The 19,881-nt window shown below is 37.1% G+C and overlaps 1 protein-coding gene across 1 annotated transcript in view; it reads right to left on the bottom strand.

Moving 5' to 3' along the window:
• The window catches only part of Etv1 (ETS variant 1), an 85,981-nt gene that overhangs the window by 62,242 nt on the left and 3,858 nt on the right, over nt 1-19,881 (bottom strand). Inside the window, exon 5 of the mRNA XM_028768822.1 lies at nt 10,618-10,671. Within this exon, the coding sequence (XP_028624655.1) occupies nt 10,618-10,671 (54 nt within the window). The remainder of the gene's footprint in view (nt 1-10,617; nt 10,672-19,881) is intronic.

Genomic DNA, 19,881 nt, shown 5'->3' with positions numbered 1-19,881 from the left:
ATGGTAGCAAGACCGGAATTCCAAGGTCATCTTCAGCTATACAACAAATTCAAAGCCATACAGGCTACATCAGACTCTGTCTAACAAGGAACATAAAAATCATTTCAATATTAAAGTGTATTATTTATATTTGAAAGTAACAGAATGGCCTACTATGAATATGGACTACATTTGTAAGAATGCAATCATCTTAATATAGGCTAGATTCTGGTATGTAGCTCTGTGGGTAACCATTTGCCTAGCGTACACAAGATGCTAAACTCAATTCTCAGTAAGGTAACAACAACAAAATATAAATACAAAATGTCCCTGTAATGGGATCAGGAAGAAGTCATCACAATTCAAAACATTCTACAGGATCAAATATCATTTGTAACATAATTGGAAAGTATAACTACACTCAACATTATTGAAAAGTATAACTACAGGCAGGTATGAATCACATTTTGTTTAAAGGATCTGGTATGTCATCTACAGTATAATGGATTCTTTGTTAAATTCCATTTTTGAATGATATTTGAGCAAGGCACAGTGGCATTAATCCCTTCATCCCAGCCTTTATTAAACACCTTTAATCCCATCAGGGAGGCAGAGATAGGTAGATCTATGCCTTCCAAGACAGCCTGGTCCACATAACAAGTATCAGGCCCAGCCAGGACTACAGAGTGAGATTCAGTCTCAATAAAATAATATTTGAAAACTTGCATACAAAAACATTTCACTGAAGTATTTGTTTCTGCTTAAAAATTCACCAGACATTCTATAAACAGGAATTTTCCTCTAGCCATTCACAATATTTTATGAGTAACTAAGTCAATAACAAATAATCTACCCGGCTATTGTCAAATGCAAATAGCACTTGCTTGAGTATAAGTCCTTAGATCTAAAAAGCAACAACATCAAGCCCACATTAGTGGCTTAGTGAGACACAGCATCAAAGCTGAGTAAAAAAGTCAATAACGGACTAAAGCAAATCTGTGTCGTGAGTCTGAGTAGGTATTTCTAATATGAAATGTAATCGAGGTGAAAACAAAAACAACAAAATTTTTAAAAACCCAAAACCCATAAACTCAGTAAACTCAAAAACTGATAAAATCAGTATTTGTTATATCCTAGAGAATATATTAAAACCAAGACTAAAAATTTTTTTCTAGTAATTTCTTTACTTCATAGTAATGAAAATAAAAAAAAATAAAGTTATATGGTTAGATTTTCAAAAGGAAAAAAAAACCCAAAACCAAACTAACAAAATACCAAACAAACAAACAAACCAAAAAACAAATAAAATTCCCTAAGAAACAACAAACACACAACATTATATATTCATTAGTCTACTTCTCACACAACTTATACCTGATTTCATACTATTTATAGATTTTGTAAAATTATTTTCAAATGTCATATATGACATACAACTGTGGATAACTCTAGATCAGATGCTGTGTGTTCCTGATTAAAGTCTGGAGCAAAGGCTACAACATTTGGTTCTGCAAAGAGATTTCCACCATTCCTCCTTCAACTAGATTGCTTTCCCCCTAAGAAGTCCGCTGGCTGAATGCGAACATGCTTATTTAATATTGAGTGAACTTCAACCAAAGATGGCACTGATTGCTTTTCTTAAACTAATTTGTTGCTAATTATAGGCAGGAAGAGTAGAAAGGGCTTGTTGCCATACTTCCTTTGAACAGGTCTGAGAAGTCAGTTTCCAGGACCTGCTGCTGCATCAAGGGCAAACTAAAGGAAAGTGGGATAGGAAAGACAATGCTAATAAACACTTCAAACTTTTAGCTATAATGGAAAGCAAACCTCAGAGCTGTTAGGGGCCTTGTCTTGGTTTGCATTTTGGGTTTTATCTTGGGATTCTGTCTGATTTATCTACCTTAGTAACAAGAAACTGATAAAATCAGTATTTTTTATATCCTAGAGAATATATTGAAACCAAGACTAAAAAAATTTTTTTCTAGTCTTTACTTCATAGTAATGAATGATGTAGCTAATATAGCTTTGAATTTGTTATATAGCTGAAGATGACCTTGGAATTCTGGTCTTGCTACCTTCATTTCCCAAATGCTAAGTCTGGGAATAAAGGCACACACCCATATGTCCAGTTTAGTTCTTTCTCAAAGTCATTCCCCCCCTTTAGGTCCTCTTTCAAATTCAGTCATGCATTTTTCTACTTTTAGATGTTACCCTTTCCCTTGTCTTGTAGTGTGGAAAACTGTCATAGGATAGAAATGTGGCCTGTGCCTAAAAACCCAGTGAGCTCTGCTTCATGCCACAAGTAAACCTCTCGGACTCAATGGGTCTCAGTATCACTTAAAAGAAAAAAATTCTTGAAAGGCAGTATTTGTGGTTGGATTTCCCATCTGAGAACTATTCATCCCAGCCTAGTTTAGCCTCACAGAGCAGAGAAGATCTGGAACAATCAGGATGCTGTGCCTAGAGACACATCATTAGGTGTTCTACCTTGATTAGAAAATACACTTCTTGTGAAACACCAAGGACCCAAAATAAGATTTCAGCCTTTCTTCCAAGTGTGTCCAGTAGGCTCTCTGTGGAGACAAACACAGGACACACCTGCACTGATAGCAGATAGCACTTTTATAAACCAGAATCCTGGCTAGAAAGCCTCAAACTAGGGTGGGGCCAACAATGCCTTGCTCTCTCCAAGTAACATGAAGCATTCGTTCACTGTTTGGCCACTCTATGCTGGAGTCTATGGTTCTACACTGGAGTTGTCAATTACTCTCAAAATGGAAAATCATAGATAAATAAAGAAAAGACATGCTTTGAGATTAGAAAATATATTTTTAGTAAAAAAAAAAGATTTCAAAAGAGAAACATTTAAAAATATCTTATACAGACTTCATTTTCTAATTCTCCAGTCTGTGTAATAATAAAAGATAATATTGTTAGGAACTGGCTGGGTTGGTTATATAACTTCTAGATGCACATATAAACTTGTAGCAGGGACCATCAGTTCACTCCAAAAAGACTGAGGCTGCTGTCTTTACTCTGAGTAAGGAAATGACAGGGTAGGCAAAACTTCTAACCTTACACTCCATTCTAGGCCTACAAGGGACTGAGGCCCCATTCTAGAATTTCCTATCTCTTACAAGATAAAACAATTAAAATTCAAAATTTCTTTTTATGTGTCTACCTTAACAGGCAGTAAATACAATCTAGAATTGGACATAGTAGTTAATGTCTATGATCCTAGCAGTTGGGAAGTAGAGACAGAAGGTTTATGATTTTAAGGTCATCTTCGACTACATAGCAAGTTCAAATCCAGCATGAGCTATGTAAGATCCTGTCCCAAACCCTTGGGAAAAAAAACAGAAAAAGAAATGCAAAAAAAAAGGTGGTGGGGGGGAAACATGGTAGACAAGAGAAGGCATTCATCTCTCTGATTCTTTTTTTTTCATCTCTCTGATTCTTAATATGCTCAAAGCTCTTCAAGCAGCTCCATGCTTCTTCCATCATACCTTAACCATAACAGACTATGCCATCTCAAACCACAAACCAACATACAACACCCTTCCCAGCAAAAGAGAACGTCAGAAAATGGAGGCAAAAGGATGGCTAGACAGTTAGGAGCACTGACTGGATTTCCAAAGGACCAAGGTTTAATTCTATGCACCAAACTGACTGCTCACAAATATCTGTAACTCAAATCTCAGGAAATCCAATGCCCTCTTCTAACCTTTGGAAGCACATGCTGCTCAGACAGACATGAAGGTAAAAGACCTAGACACATAAAATTTCTAAAAGGAGGGAATAAAAGTATGTTTATCTCTAGAAAGGGCTGTGAGATAGGGAATTGCAGGCATAGAGAATGATTTTGTGTATTCCCAACACCTTCTATAGAGCATCTATGTAGCACCTTCATAAAACAGTTGAATTGTAAAAAAATAAAAGAAAAACAATCCAGCAATGACCATAGCAAGCCAAGTAACAGCAACAAACCATAGACATAGAGAAGGGAGAATGAAGGTGAGGAAGAAAGAGCTAATAGCATACTAACAAACACGTGGTCTAAAACTGTAGCAACAGAACTGTCCAGGAAGTACCACTCTCTACAAACAAAAGCAGTGAAAGGAGACCCCCCAAATCCTCTTGACCAATCAAACCCCCAAATTCAGTTAAAGGAGGAAGATATCAAGATTAATTCTAAGAAAATTAAGATTTTTTACAAAGGTCTCACTGTGTGCTAGGAAAGTGTAGATTAGTAGAAAGGCAAAAAACTAAGAAACACAAATCACAAGTGGAATGTTCCAGTCCTATTAACACAGAATAAATTAGTCTGCGAGAGACAGAAAAAGAAACAGATTTCAACCAGTAATTTATAGATGGTCCCCTTCTGCTGGCAAAAAACTCAAGGTGAGTGTTGTTCTGAATTTTGAAAAACCCTGAGAAAATCCCATGGTTGTGGCTTTTATTTACTGGAAAGCATGACTATGTAGTGATTGCTTTTAAACAGTCGAATCCCCACACATCGGTAGGTTTTGACTATTTTTAGATGGTCCCCGAGTACTCTATTACGTATATCAGATAAAGTGAAGTGTTGAAAATAATTACTCTCATAAACATACTAGAGCCAAGATTATCCCTCCAATGCCACCCTTCTAATTGCCTCCCACTCTACCATCTCTTTGAGAGTAAGAGGGCAGAGTAGAGCTTCAAGGTCTGTCCTGCTGGGACTGCAGCAGAGTCCTGGGAACATCCTGGGAGAATGTGAGATGTAACCATGAACACCGACCATCCTGCAAATCCTACAGAGAAAAGACTGCAGTGATGAGTGTAACCTAGAGAAAAACCTGGCTATAGAACTAATGTGCAGCTGCGTGATGAACAAAAGAAAGGGTAGATTTTAAAAGACTGTTATGATATGACTTGCTGAAAATATGAGTTAATGGGTAATGGATTTAATGTCACACATGTATTTATAAAATAGTTCAGTTGATATGCAAATCTATGTATACTTCCGAAAGATGAGTAATTTTTCAAATGAATCTCTCTCTGTCAATCTGTGTGTGTGTGTGTGTGTGTGTGTGTGTGTGTGTGTGTGTGTGTGTGTACCCTCATGCACAGTACATTTGGAGGTCTTTTGGGAGTCAGCTCTCTCCTTCCACCATGTATATCTGGGGAATTCTAGGTCATAAAACCCGGCAGCAAGTATCTTCATCAAACAAGACATCTTGCTAGCCATGCATTTATGTTTTAAGATGCCCTTTTAAGTGCTTTTCTCAAGACTTAATTTCTGACTAAAGTTAAAGTATATCCTAAAGGATTATGTAGCTTCAAAACAATTCTAAGTTATGAAAAATGTATTGGTACAAAACAAATAATGTGTTCCAACCATTTGTTTCTTGGAATAAATTAATTTATTTGCTTTTTACTTGTTTTAATGCCTATGCTCCAAAATTTAGAATTTCTCAAAAATTAGCCAGGAATAGTGTAATATTGGGTTCCATATTTCTAATAAGAAATGCCCAGAAAATATTTTAGAAAGTCCTAAATGTTATAATTTTATCACTGGTCAAAATTTTTGAAATTTCCCTTGTGTCACCTTCTATTTGTATTTAAATATGGCATAGTCCCATGGTTGTTCTACAGTGTGACTAAAGTTTTGAATAAAATTTTGCCTTTAATTTTTCGAACCTTGCTTTATCAAACGACTGAAGCAATGAAGACAAATTCAGAAACATCTTTGTTTCATGGAGGAATGTAAGAAAATCCAATTTCCTATGTTCATCCTGGGTAAATGTAGAAATGATAGGCTCCTTGGAGGAGTGACCAATTTCATTCTATTCCTTCTGCCTCACTAAGCAACCCCAGACAGAAAAGAATCAGGCATCTATAGAAGCACTTCAGAGACCGTCCAACCTCTCCGTTCTACTATCTGACAACTTCTTTATGAAGAAGTCAAGAGGTCTTCTCTTTACTCTAAGCCAAAACACTCTACTCCCCTCTACAAATCATTCTCTTCTTCTCTCCTCAGTATCAAGCAAAATTAACTGGACAGCATCAGCTGAATGAAAGTTTGTTTTGTCAGTTAAAATTGGAAATAAACTATACCTTACTTTGAGTTTTACCAGAGCATTTTAGATTTATAGTCACCTTTTGTTTATAGGTTTCTTTGATAAAGATGTTCCATTTATAAGTTTCAAGGTCTCATTAACTTGTCAATATTTGCTAGTTAAAGTAAAATGGAGATGACTGTGTTAACTTTCTCATTTACGGTGCATCTGTATCATGGCAGGCATGTTAAATATGATATGCTCCTGACTCTTAAGGCATTCACAATGTCAGGACCAGGTGTTCATTAAAGGTGGTTCACACCTTTATTGCCAGCATGAGCAATGCAGAGATAGACAGATAGTTCTCTGAGTTTAAGGATAGCCAGATCCACATTCTGAGTTTCTGGCCAGCCCAAAGCTGCATAGTGAGATCAAGTCTTTTTAAAAACAAAGTGAAACAAAATAAACAAAACTATAATTCTCTAATACAATAGATAGGAGACATATGATGTTATAGACTAACTCTGTAAGACAAAGGCAGCAAGAGCAAGCCAAGAAGGGCAAACAAGATGTAGTCTGAACTGAATATGAACTAAGACCACCAAAAGCTCACAAAAGTGAAGTCATTTAAAGCAACATGAGACAAAAAATAATAGTGTATCACACTTGGAGTATTGAGAAGTGAAAAGAACTAAGATATAAAGGCATCTGTCTGGGAAGGAGTACTGGAGGCACCAGAGTCAAAACTGAGTTGAAGAGAAGGCCAAGGCCTGGGCTATAGAACAATGTTTTGCTCAAGCATAAGGACTTTGTCCAGCAAGAAATACAAGGAGAAAATTAACAAGGCCAGAAACCTGTGTGTGGATTCAAAGGGCAGGCTGGAAGGAGAAAGGATCACAGACAAGAAAACCAACCCCAAAACCTATTTGGAAGCTGTGTGGCAACAGACTGAGGAACAGGAACACAGGGGAACAGGGATGAAAAGGAGCCCAGAAACCTGAGATGCTTCTGAGAAGAAGTTGAACAATACAGTAACTGCAGATTTTTGCAGATAATTGAAGGTACAGTTTAAGTCAGGAATTTTATTTAGCTTGGATAGTAATGGCTTTATTTAGGACAGTAGAACCAAAAAAAAAAAATTTTGTTTGCAGCCAGGTATGGTGGCACATGTGAGTAAACCCAGCATTTGGGAACTGACGGAAAAATCAGAACTTCAAGTTCATCCATGATCATTCATAATCACCCATAATCCTCCATAACCATCCATGATAATCCATGATACTGAGTTTGAGGCCATCTTTGACAGTAAGACCCATCTTAAAAATATAAATAAAAATAAAACAATTTTCAATATGGAAAAAAACATTGGTCTTTCCAGTATGAACTTCCTTTAGAGGTTCAGTTGGTCTAAACAGTATTTTACACCTACACACAGCAAAAAGGGTCGGGTGACTCCAAAAGTGCCACCTTTTGTCACTTACGTAGGGACTCTCATGGGACATCAGGAGAGGTTGAGGAGGCAGGAGCAGAGAGGAGTTATGGGTTGATAGTGATGGCCTGGTGAGTGTGGCTTGTCAGAGCTTCATGATCAGTACAGTAACCAACATGAGTCTCCAATGAAAATAATCCAATTTAACTAAAAGTAAAAATTCATTTCTGTCGTCCCCCAACAACATGTCATCGACTTAGTAGACAGATAGTGAGTGGAGCGTGAAGAGGAATCAAAGGAGAAAAAGAAAGAGGGGAGAAGACAGCATTGCTGGGGTGGAGGGTTTGAGGGATGAGGTGCTTGAGAATAAAAGCTGATAAAGATGTCAAGTAAGAAAAACAGTAAACTTCACTTTCAGGTATTGTTTTCTATCCTGATAGCTATACTACGAGAATCCTCACCCATTATATAGATATGAAATGACTCAATGAGACATCATTCATTCACTCAGAGGACAAGCTGAAGTTGCAGGAAAAAAAAAAACAGGAAAGGAAGTGGTAGAAAGATGACTTTTCTTTTCCCACAATTCAATCAGTAAATGTGGGCCTTGCAGAGATATTCTTAGCTATTGTTCCTATGAGAGTTTTGGTGTTCTCTAGTTCTCTCTTTTTTTTTCTTTGTTTTCAATTAAATTTATTTAATTATTCGCTTTACAACCCAATATCAGCCCTTCCTCTCTTCCCAGTACCCTCTCATGCAAGTCCTCCCCCATCCCACATTCATCTTCTCATTTGAGAATTGGAAGCTTCCCTCTGGGTGTTAAATCCCCTACCTCCCCCCCCACACATACACACATATCAAGTCATTGTGGGACTAGGCACATCCTCTTCCACTGAGGCTAGATAAGGTTGTCCCTTTAGGGGCTCAGAATCTACCATCAGGCAGGCAACAAGCTCAGGGATAGCCCCTGTTCCAGTTGTTTGGGGGACCCGCATGAAGACCAAGGTGCTCGTCTGCTACATATGTGTAGTCCTGAGTCCTGGCTCCAGCCTGTGCTTGCTCTTTGGTTGCTGATTTGGTCTCTGGGAACTCCCAAGGGTCCAGGTGAGATAGGCAAGGACCAATCCCTGACACTATTAATGATACTCTGTCATGCCTGAAAGATAGGAAGCATAACTGTTCCCTTAGAGACTCCACCAAGCAGCCAATAGAAAGAGATGCAGAGACTCACACCCAAATATTAGATGAAGCTCAAGGAGTCATATAGAAGAGTTGGGAGAAAGACTGAGGGACTAGAAGAGGACAGGGACTCCACAGAAGGTCTCTAGTTTTTAAAGATCAAATCTCAGGAATATGTCTCATGAGAGGTATATAAAATACATATACCTAGCTATCAAACAGTACATCAAATTCTCTTCTCAGTACAAATGAAAAGGAGACAGGGCAATGTTTGCAGGGCCTGGGGAGTTAGAAGCTGTTGCATTATGGGTATAGGGTTTTGGAGCTAATTGAAAATTCTGAACTGTCTTGGTGACAGTCAGCAATAAGAATGTACTTAATGTCTTTGAACTCTACACTTAGGCTGGTTAAAGTGACAGAGTTTGTTTTGTCTACGTTTTACTACAATGTGTTTAAAAAGCAAGCTATAATACGAGGAACTTGATTTTTTTTTCTATAAGTGAAACCTGTCTTCTGCTGGATGAACAAAGCTTCATGGAGTCACTTCACATCTGGAGAAACTGGGGAGAACTTCAGCATCAAACCAACTGTTAGGACAAAACAAACTACCTGGAAGTCACATTTTTATACCTTTGCTTTTTTTGACCTCTTAACTTGCTTTTATTCTTAAGAAACCTCTAGTGACCCTCTATGCCTGGGAAGCTCAAGATAACAGACATTGGAAGCAAATATCTCTTACTTGATGGTATTATGATAAGACCTTGAGAGATCAGTGTCTACAGCATGACTTTCATGAGGTGTAGGCTAGCAAGAATTTCTTGTAGCTGCTGACATGGACTAGCCTGATACTGCCAACAGTCTGAACACATAAAACAAGTTAGCATTTTAAATGGCACTGAAAGTAAATCATACATTGGATAACCCTCATCACACGGCCTAGTGTTCTCTATCCATAGACAGTTTCACTTTCTACAAGTTTTGTGTTCTGCAGTCAGACACAGGCCAAATATGAAAAGGAAAGTTTTAGAAATGATTTATAATTTTAAGTAGCTTTAATGATACATTTTTGTTATGATTGTCTAGTTCATTGTTATCACTCTTAGTTTCTTGCTAATTTATACTTTAAGCTTTATCATAGAAATATATGTACAATGAGAAAAAAGCCTCTAGAATACAAGGTCCAAAACTGTCCATGGAGATGTGAATCCACGAGCTATATGGGAACAGGTCCCTAGGAGACCATGCTCCTCCTCTGGATTTACTTCATGGGTCAGTAGCCTCGGTTAATGCTAGAACTGCAAAGTATAAATATCAGCAGTAAACCCTGGGGCAACTATGTTTGTGCAGGCAAAATGCTCACTCTGCAATTAAGGGAGGGCAAGTATCTATGAATCACTCTTCCTGCATTCTGACAGGCCCTGGAGCAAGGCTCAGGGAGCAGAACACAAAAGGGAGGCTGTAAGAAGCCAAAGGCTACTTCTAGATATGTTCCTGCAACCTGGAAGCTGAAAACATCAGGCTCAATATTAAATCAAAGCAGGTGACAGTTTGTGAATATAGAGTAATGCAATTAGCCAGTGAATGTCCAAGCCAACATCTTTTTACAACTTATAGGATAACTAATTTTGCCTGACTGGGCCTTGCCATCAGCACCCAGACTTCCTTGTGAACGCACTGGCAAAATTGAAATAAGCAATGACAGCACACCCTGCTTCCTCTCCAAGGAAATGCACTAAATATGGAGAACAGACCCAGTGTCTTCACAATTCTGCTTTCTTTGCCCACCACTGGAAACTTAGCCCAGCTCAGGCAGGAATCCTGCCGACGTCACACCTTGACAAATAAAAACACCTCATGATTGCAATCCCAATACCACACTAGGACCGTGCAAAGATAGACACTAGAAGTGGAAACCAACCAAGGGGGAAAGAATGATAAAAAAAAAAGACAGACAAAGGAAACAGAAGACATGAGTCATGCTGTACTTACAACTTTCAGCCTGATAGTCTGGCACAAACTGCTCATCATTGTCAGGTACCTGAGCTGAAGAAGAAAAAGAAAATTTAAAAAACAAAATTAAGCGGGGAACTGCTGAGACAAGACATAAGGAATCGAATCAGATGTGTCAAGCAAGGCCTGTTTAGATGGAGCTCAGACCTATGATTATTTGCCAATATAACCTTCTATGTAAAAGATCAAGACTTAGGAGAGGAAACAGAAAGGCCTATTAATAGAACTGGAAAACTTGAATGTGTCCGAAATATCACGGCAGCAGGTGTGGTTCCTCTAAATTTCACCTGCCAGAAGAAAACTGAAGAGATGGAAAATACGAGGTACTGGATTGCTAAATCATGCACAGATGGATTTTGCAGGAGCTGTGCTAAGGGCATTTCAATCTACCCACTGCTGGTGCCTAAGTAGACCATTTCAGTGACCTATGAGGATTTTTACAAGTGATGTGCCACTTCACTTGAACTCACACAAATTCCTCCTCACTTTTAGAAATGATTTCTATTCGTACATTCCATCTCCTGCAAATCAGACGACCATCATTAAAAGCACTTGCCCTCCACTTGTGCAAAGCAAGATATAAAGTTTTAAAAATGCAAGAATGCAAGGACTGCCATTGACTGGGGACACATGCAACAAAGCAATATATTTTTCACAATTGTCTTCATAATGATAAAAATAACAAACAGTGAAACAAATGTCATCCTTTGAGGCAAACTTTTCCTGGGTACTAGTCAGTGCTAAGAAAAAGAATCTCACCGTTTTGTCAGCCCTAAGGTCAGACGACTTCCTGCTTTACTAAAGAAAAAAGTACTGGTTGGAAGGACTTACTACATTCTGGGCAATTAAAGCACAAGTCCATTCCTGCACCTTGAAATGCTTATTACCTTTGCTGTGGACATTGCAATAACCTATCTCGTAGGATATTATTGAGTTTTCAAACACAAAAATATGCATGTCTTTTGTATAAACAAACTCCACAAAACAGAAGTCAGGCTACTTATAACTTGCTGAGCATGTAGTGAACGATCATCAGATCGTCATTATTCACTTGTATATGCCCTCATTAGCTAGTATGACTTCACAACTGTGTATTTACACTACTGTAAATTTTGATCCCATCAGCTCAGATAAAAACAGATGACAATAAGGTTTGTTTTTTGTTTTGTTTTGTTTTTTTTTTTTGAATGAACTTATTTTGTATGAGGAATGTTAATTTAAATAACACTGGTCTTAGCCAAGCTTGTAATTCTACCATTTGGAAGGCTGAAGCTCACCAGTAATCTGAGGCTAGCATGAGATACACTGTGAGGTCCAAGCCAGTACAACTTGAGACTCTGTCTAAAACCACATATCAACAATAACAACAGCAACAGCAACGACAACAAAAACAATGATCACCCTCTAATGAAATGCTTCAGGCTGATAAGTGAGTTAAGAAAAAAAAATGCACACAAAAACAGAGTAACTCTATGTCGTATGAAAGAAAAACATAGATGGTTTCAATAGTTTTCCCTATGTTTACCTAATAGTATTCTTTGCAAATGCAAATATTTTGATGAGTAAGGTATATGTTACCTTAGACAAGAATATAACTTTCCCAGGATAGTCATGTCTAGTATTAAATTGTACATATCACACAGTTCCTCTTTAACAGTTTTACCTCATACCAGTTCTTAACTTTATGGAAGACACACTATTACCTACCACCAAATAAAAATTAACCAACAATAACTTCCCCTCATAACTGGTACGTTCTCGATCAGCCTATATAAGAAGCAAGTTTTTCTTCTTATCCAACCAATATTTGATGCTATGTTTAATAGCTTTCTAGTTGGATAAATTTCACCTCAAAGACTCATGACTTACCTTTAGGTAAGTGCTTTAATTTCTTTAAATGCCACTTACCACCCTCCACTCACCTTAATGTAGTAAGGGGTTTTAGAAACCAATAAATAGAGTACTTTAAGCATGATCCAGATACATAGATCTTAGATCCGTTCTTCTTTCCAATCCTCTACCACACCCGTTTCCTAAAAAGTCACGTTCACAAATGCCCTTCAAATATTATTGTGGCCAGGCTTTTGAATTTGTTGTTTGGGGATTGCTTTGTTTGTTTGTTTTCACTTCTAACAAACGTGACTGGGTGAAGCAGGCAGTAGGGGTATACACCTTTAACCTTAGAAGTCTGGAGACAGAAACAGGTGGATCTCTGAGTATGAGGCCAGCCTGGTCTACAAATCCAGTTCCAGGACAGCCAAGGCTGCACAGAGAAACCCTGTTTCAAAAACAAGCCCGCAAACAAACAGACACACCTGGAGTCGGAAAAGGTGGGCGAACTAACATCCTCTTAGTTGTTTACATTGTATTTTCGCTACTGACAGCATAATTTTGACATTGGGGTAGGCTTGACTTTCTGCTCAGAATGATGAGTTACACATAGAAAAAATGTACTTTACACCTAAAATAATTAGGTGTTTAATACGTATTTAATAATAGCATGTAAATAACTAAATCTTGAACTTTAAAAATATATATCCATCTTGTAGATTTCCTTCTAAATTAAAATCTGGAGAGATACAGGGCAGGTTTGATGGCACACACTTTTGTTCCAGCACTGGAGAGGCAGAGGCAGGTTAATTTCTGAGTCTGGGGCCATTTTTGTCTACAGAGTGAGTTCCAGGACATCTAGACTATACACAGAGTAAAAACAACAAAACAAAAACAAAAGAGCTAAAAAGATATAACTATTGAGGTGCAAAATATGCTTTTAAAAAGCCAACATTTGGGGCTGGAGAAATGGCTCAGTGGTGAAGATCAGTAGCTGTTCTTCAAGAGGTCCCAGGTTCAACTGCAAGCACCCCACATGCTAGCTCACATCATCTCTGATTCCAGTTTCAGATGATATGATATTTGAGGGATTTAGACATACCCATGGTACACAGATAAAAATTCAGCCTAGGCACCTATACATACAAAATAATAAGATAAATTTATATTTAAAATGAACCTTCATTCCAGTGTGGTAGCACAAAGCAGACAAATACAATAACATAATAAAGCATCATTTAAATAATCTAATGATAATATAATGCTTGCTTATACAAACGGTTAAAAATAGGTAGTGAGTTATTTACAACTTAATATGCTGGTACAGATATGCTCTCGGCAAGACTTTTCCTTAGTTTTATAAGCTAGATTTGCAGCTCCATAGAACGCATCACCACATGAGTAGCAGCAAGGAAGGCCCCAGTGGGTGTGCAGCATGTGCTGGGTGTTGGCATATGTGTGGGGTGAGGGAAAATATTTAAGGGGCAGAGGAATCTAGAAGGTATACCTCATCAGTACGGAGAAAATAGCTCCATACTAACAATTTGTAAAAAGCGTAAGGATGAAGAATGCTATTTCTGTTCTAACTCCTTAACATACTGAATAAGTACTTCACACTTATGCTTGAACATATTACAGAATTTTAACAAAAAACATATGACTCACATTTTCACAGAAGCTGATCTTAAGAAACTGAATTGACTGAGTGAGGCAGCACTCTATTTAAATAGACAAAGGCTCAAGTCTACCTCGAACTAGAAGTTGAAGGAGAAGGAAAGCTTTTAACTCAAAACATAAGTTGGATTTGGGCAAGGAAAATATGACCCAGATCCCCACACTTGTATCCTACAATATTTTTTTCTTTAATTTATAAGAATTCTATGAAGAAGTAAACTACAGCTGCCTGAAATACTGTTGCCAGCCATACCAAGCCCAAAGTTAAAAATTAGTAATAGAAGCCGACCTAAAAATATTTTTTAGATGTTTTTATTGCATTACTGTCTACTCGAAACTGCTCAAAGGGATCATCTTTGGAGAATGAAAATGTTTCTGTACGTGAAAGAAGAAGAAGAGGAAGAATGGAGAAGGGGAGAAAATATGTACCAAAGACCAATAAAAGACTTTCATGAAGAGTGAGCATGTCGATTTTATTGGTAAGAGCTGAAGCAACTCTAGCAGTTCATTGCACATTAATAGAGCGGTTGCCATCCTGTCTCCCAAGCTTTGCTTTAAAAGGACACTGTACCCATTCTAGGCTATTGGCTTTATCTAGTTTCCTCTCCAAAGCTGCTCTCTAATACTTTGCCTGATGTGACTTAACAGCACTCTGGGAAAGAAATTCATAAAAGTATTAATCGCAACCAAAATGTCACAGCATCGATGCCCCATTTTTCAACTTTAATGTGTCTTCTTAAGCACCAGAGCCTTGGGGAAGAGCAGTTTTACATACAGCTTGCTTCTGTTTTGTACCGATTTTCAAAGTTTAAATAAAATAATATTCACCACTTAAGAAATGGTGAACGTTTATATTTTTTTCCAATTTAGCTGCAGGCAAATAAAAACCCTCTTCTTCTTACAAGCTAGCTGTCTGTTGAGTTTTCTTTTAAAGCCAAGCGGGGGAGGAGTGGGAAAATTACAAATGAAACAAATGTCAAGTATTAAAGGGGTTAATATTTAATTAAAACCAGTTCTATCCACTGTAACAATGACCTGGAGCCAAACAAGGCGGAAGATGTATGACTCATACTTTCTGCCCGTGAATGAGACAGCTGATCTCCTCAGCATTTCCTCAAGACAAGCAGGCAGAACTGGATTTCTGCCTCCATTCACAAAAACACAGTCCAGCATGAACCATGTGGCCCAACCGCAATCTTTTCATGTCACACCCTTCCAGAGAACTAAAGCAAGGAAACTGAACTTGCAGAGTAAACACGCCAAGTTTACTGCTCTTTCTCAAACAGATCCACTGAGAAACACGTTAAAATAAATGACACACGCTATACGTAAAGAGAGGAGTGTGGAGGGAGAGAAGGAAAGAGATGTGTACAGACATATTAAATCCATCATATTTCACAGGGCACCTTCTTCCAAAAATATGGATGTACAAAACTTAGGAAAGAACGTGGAAAATAAGGAAAGGAGGGTGGGAAGAAGGGAGAAAGAAGAGCAAGGAGGAAGGAAGGGGAAAAGAGGAGGGAAGAAGAAAGGACCACTAAATGGAGTAAGACTAGGGTGTCCCACAGTGACAGAGCCCGTGATGAGCTTGTGAGAAGCCCTAAGTTTGATTCCCTGGGGGAAAATAAATACAAGTAATAAAATAAATAAATGGCCTCCCCCCCCCCGCCTATCATTCAAATTTTGAGCGATAAGAATGTAAAAGATCATTGTTGAGGTTTATAGCATTTGGATCAAAGTTTAGAAACAAACTTACCTGAAGAAATTTACACTTTATTTTAAGTAAAACAAGAAGAAAATCGACATTTGCACTATGGTATCCCTTCTAATCCTAAAATGAGGCTTCAGACCATGGAACAAAATAATCATGAGTTCACTAAGACTGGTTTTATAGACCACATCCGGTTTTCACATTAAAATGGTTGCAAAGTAAAAGCATTAATTAGTACAGAAATATAAACATATCTAAGCAAAAAGGGAAGGGGGACTTCCCTGGACAGAGAAGCCTTTAATGCTTGACACACTCTTTGCATGTGCACTCAAAGCAGGAAACATGGGAAGGTCTCAAAAGAGCTTCAGTTTCAAACTAGACTGACCTGCGGTGGCTTAAAACTTAAAAAGGAAACCCACAGAGCCAAGCAGCCGCAGTTTGCAGCCAGATTCTTCTTTCCCGTAGTGCTATAGAGGTCTGACCCTATCATTATTTCTATTATTTTTAATTACAAAGCTGTACATAAATCAAAGAAATAAAGTTGCATATAACATGCAAGATACTACGCAGTCTTTGTAATCAAATGGAAAAGTTCAGCAGCGCTTCACAGACACAGATCAACACTTTCTTAAAAGAAAAAAATAAATTGACATTATGCCCCACTCAATCCAATTTTTCTATTTAAAAATATTTTTTTCTTTTGTAAGTAGATCATAGGTGAGCCACATTTATATTCTTCCAACAGATATTTAGCTATAAAACACATTTGTTCCATTTGTTCGATCTTCTACCATTACACATCTTACAGCGCTTTCTGGTGGAACAAAAAAAAAAAAAAAAGGATGGTAACTGCTACAACTCCTTACAACACACACACACACACACACACACACACACACACACACCACACCTACCTGCAAATACCTGCACGCACTCCTACACACACATCAAGAATCATCTACCACCCAATTCCAAGAGACTATGTGCTCATCCTTAATGCTCACTTATCAGATCCTGTTTCATAGAACCACATAAAGTACTATAGTTTTCAATACTGAGCCAAATAAGTAAAAGGAAGAATAGCCAATCTAAGGCCAATGCTCTGGTCTATTTTCCTTTTAAAGCAGGCTATTTGAACAATAAAAACGAGTCTCATGCACACTGTGTGTCATGGATACCACACATAAAGAGTAACAGCAGCTTACTTTCCCAATAACTATCACAAAAACATAATTTGGGTGTAAATGGTTTACCAGAAGGAAACTGAGGAAAACCTATTAATGTCTCTATTTCTAGACCAACATGAGTATTATTTGAAGATTTCATAAAACTGAAAGGCAATCTCTTTCTTTTGTTTGAGATAATAGTGACTTTTGGTACAAAACCTTGTTCTTGATGTTAAAACTCCAAAGGTATAGCTGTGGCTACACCCTGCAACTTGGCTTCAAGGTGTCAAAGAAAGCCTTTTACCCTGGTGGTGGTGAATCACCACAGGGGACTTTCTCCTCAATCTTATTCATAACAGAGGACTTCAAGACATGTAGACCCCAACAAAATAAGACAAAAGTAGTTCTGTTTCACATGAGATATATATATACTGCAACTTATTATTTTCCATTATGCTTTGTTACTAGGTGAGCATTGACTGGATATGTTTAGAAAAGTACAATGCTTTCTTTACTTAGTTTCTATTTCTGCCCCCCCCCACACACACACAGACAAGAAGTTTTAGACCCTACTTACTACAGCTTTCAAAAACAAGAACACAAAGTTGCTACAATGCTGATAGGAGTGACATTCGAACTAGTTATTTTAAGGGATCAAATCATTCCAATGGCCTGTCAGTAGCGATCTAATTGGAAGGACTGAGAATCAATAAACAATTGTCCATAGTGAAGTTCAATATAAACTGCTATAGTAACATTTAAAATAAGCATAGTCTCTATGTCTTTTATCTGGTATTGTGGTCATTGAAAACATTAGCTTTATGATTTCCTTCAGGATGGGATTATTTCAAGTTGTGGTATATTTGTTAGAAGCCTGAAAATTGCAGCATTGTTACTTGGGAAGTGCTTCTAATGTGAAGTTACTTTTTATGAACATGTTGTAGATCTCTGTATAGAGATAAAGTTTCAGGGGAAAATGCAATTATCTTTTTAGAAGAGCGTATGTGAATTCTATCCTTATCCTCCAACAGCCCTGCCTGTTCTACCTCAAGGGCCATTTGGAAATAAAACACATTTCAGGACACACAATCATTTACTTATAAGTAATCAATGGTTTGTACTTGGTGTAAAAATTCTTGCAAGCAAAAGACATATTAAAAATTCTAAGAAGCATCATTTCCATTTAGGGACTCTGGGAAATGTTTTCAATGTAATTATCATATGACACACTGTAGCAAACTTGATTCTTAAGTCTAAAAAGATTTTTGGACCTGTTGGCTTCCTAGAGGGATTCTAACTCAGGGGAAAACTTGATTAATTATCAGTGATCTCCTTTTTAAAAGATCAAAATGCCTTAAAATTCTACGATTAGTTTCTTGGCTATGGAGCATTAAGAAAAGAAATATGTAACAGTTTACACTTTGCTGGTTAGTAATCCATTAATTTCTGCCTGTTCAGAAGAACACAAATGAACAAAACTAGTGACAAATTAACCAGTTAATTTTTGCAATCTCTTAGCTAATATTGGTCAAGTCAGAGGATAAGCCAAATTAGAATATATGTGCACATTAATTATATTTTAATTGCTAAGGAACTAAACTAAATGTCTAGCCCACTAACATTAAAAAAAACCTTCTTACTATTAGATTTTAAAAATTGCATTAATAAATTTTGCTTACCTCAGAACTATATAAATTCATGTAGCTATTTTGAAAATGCTTATATTATTCTAAAATGCAGTTTGTAAATAGTACACCTGGTATTCAATAAAGAAAAACCCTCAAGATTAATGCCTGTATTTAATTAAGCTTATGAATTCTTTTCAAAGTAAAAGCATGTTCCTACAAATACATTAGTCCTTATCTGGGTTTACTTTATATAAAGATAAGCCTTCAGCGTAGATTTGAAGGTAATGAAGAGATAAGAATATTCCATACTGTTTTAAAAAATGATAAATTCAAACTCAGATAAATTATTCAACTCTCCTATGTGAGTCATAAGACACAAATAAATCAAGTGCAAAGTAAATAATAAAAGAAAGAAAATGTGCTAAAAATGATAAAAGTCTGTCACAGATCCACATTTTAAAATTCCAGAAACAGCTGTTATGCACATCCAAAAATCTTCCAACCAGTGCACTTACTTGGATTCAGTTTTCAAATTTAAACATTTTTAAGAACCAATAAATCTTCCACAACAATTAGGTAAGTATAGTAACTTATTTTGGAAACGCAAGTAAATTCTTGAATAAACAAAATGCCACATAACCTTCAACTTGGCAAAAAAACAGACACAAGTTAACATAAGAGCCTCTGCAAATTTTTATGAGAAAGTTATCTGAATATTTAGCTTATATTGCAATAATAAGTAATCTATCTATTGCAGTAAGTTTCATTCAGAGACAAGCAAAAATGACCTTAAGTTTAAATAAAACTTTCACTAATACTTACCATTCATTAACATATAAATGCAATACCTCTTTCAAAGGATAATTAAGAGCTATTTAACTTAAATGATTTTGAATCCTTTAAGATTGTAAAAGCCTTTTGAAGAACTAGAATTATCAGCAAGACAAAGAAACTTGTTTACATGCTAACAGCAACTTGACCAACTGAGTACAAGATCCGGACTAAAAACTCCTCAGTCTACCTCAAAGCAGCTAGAGAAGCACAGGGTTCCATTTGGAGACCCTCCCTTTCCTTTGAACCATCTTGAAAACCTATTACCAGAATTAGAGTCCCCACAGAAAGTAAGTCCACAAATAACAAAACATACTAAATGTTTAAATATTAGCAACTTTCTCATTTTCCCCTATACACACACACACACACACACACACACACACACACACACACACACACA

This window comes from Grammomys surdaster, unplaced genomic scaffold, assembly GCF_004785775.1.
Source record: "Grammomys surdaster isolate TR1022 unplaced genomic scaffold, NIH_TR_1.0 188, whole genome shotgun sequence".
Classification (NCBI taxonomy): Eukaryota; Metazoa; Chordata; class Mammalia; order Rodentia; family Muridae; genus Grammomys; species Grammomys surdaster.
Note: the sequence above shows the minus strand (reverse complement) of the source record. Positions and strands in the feature narration are given on the sequence as shown.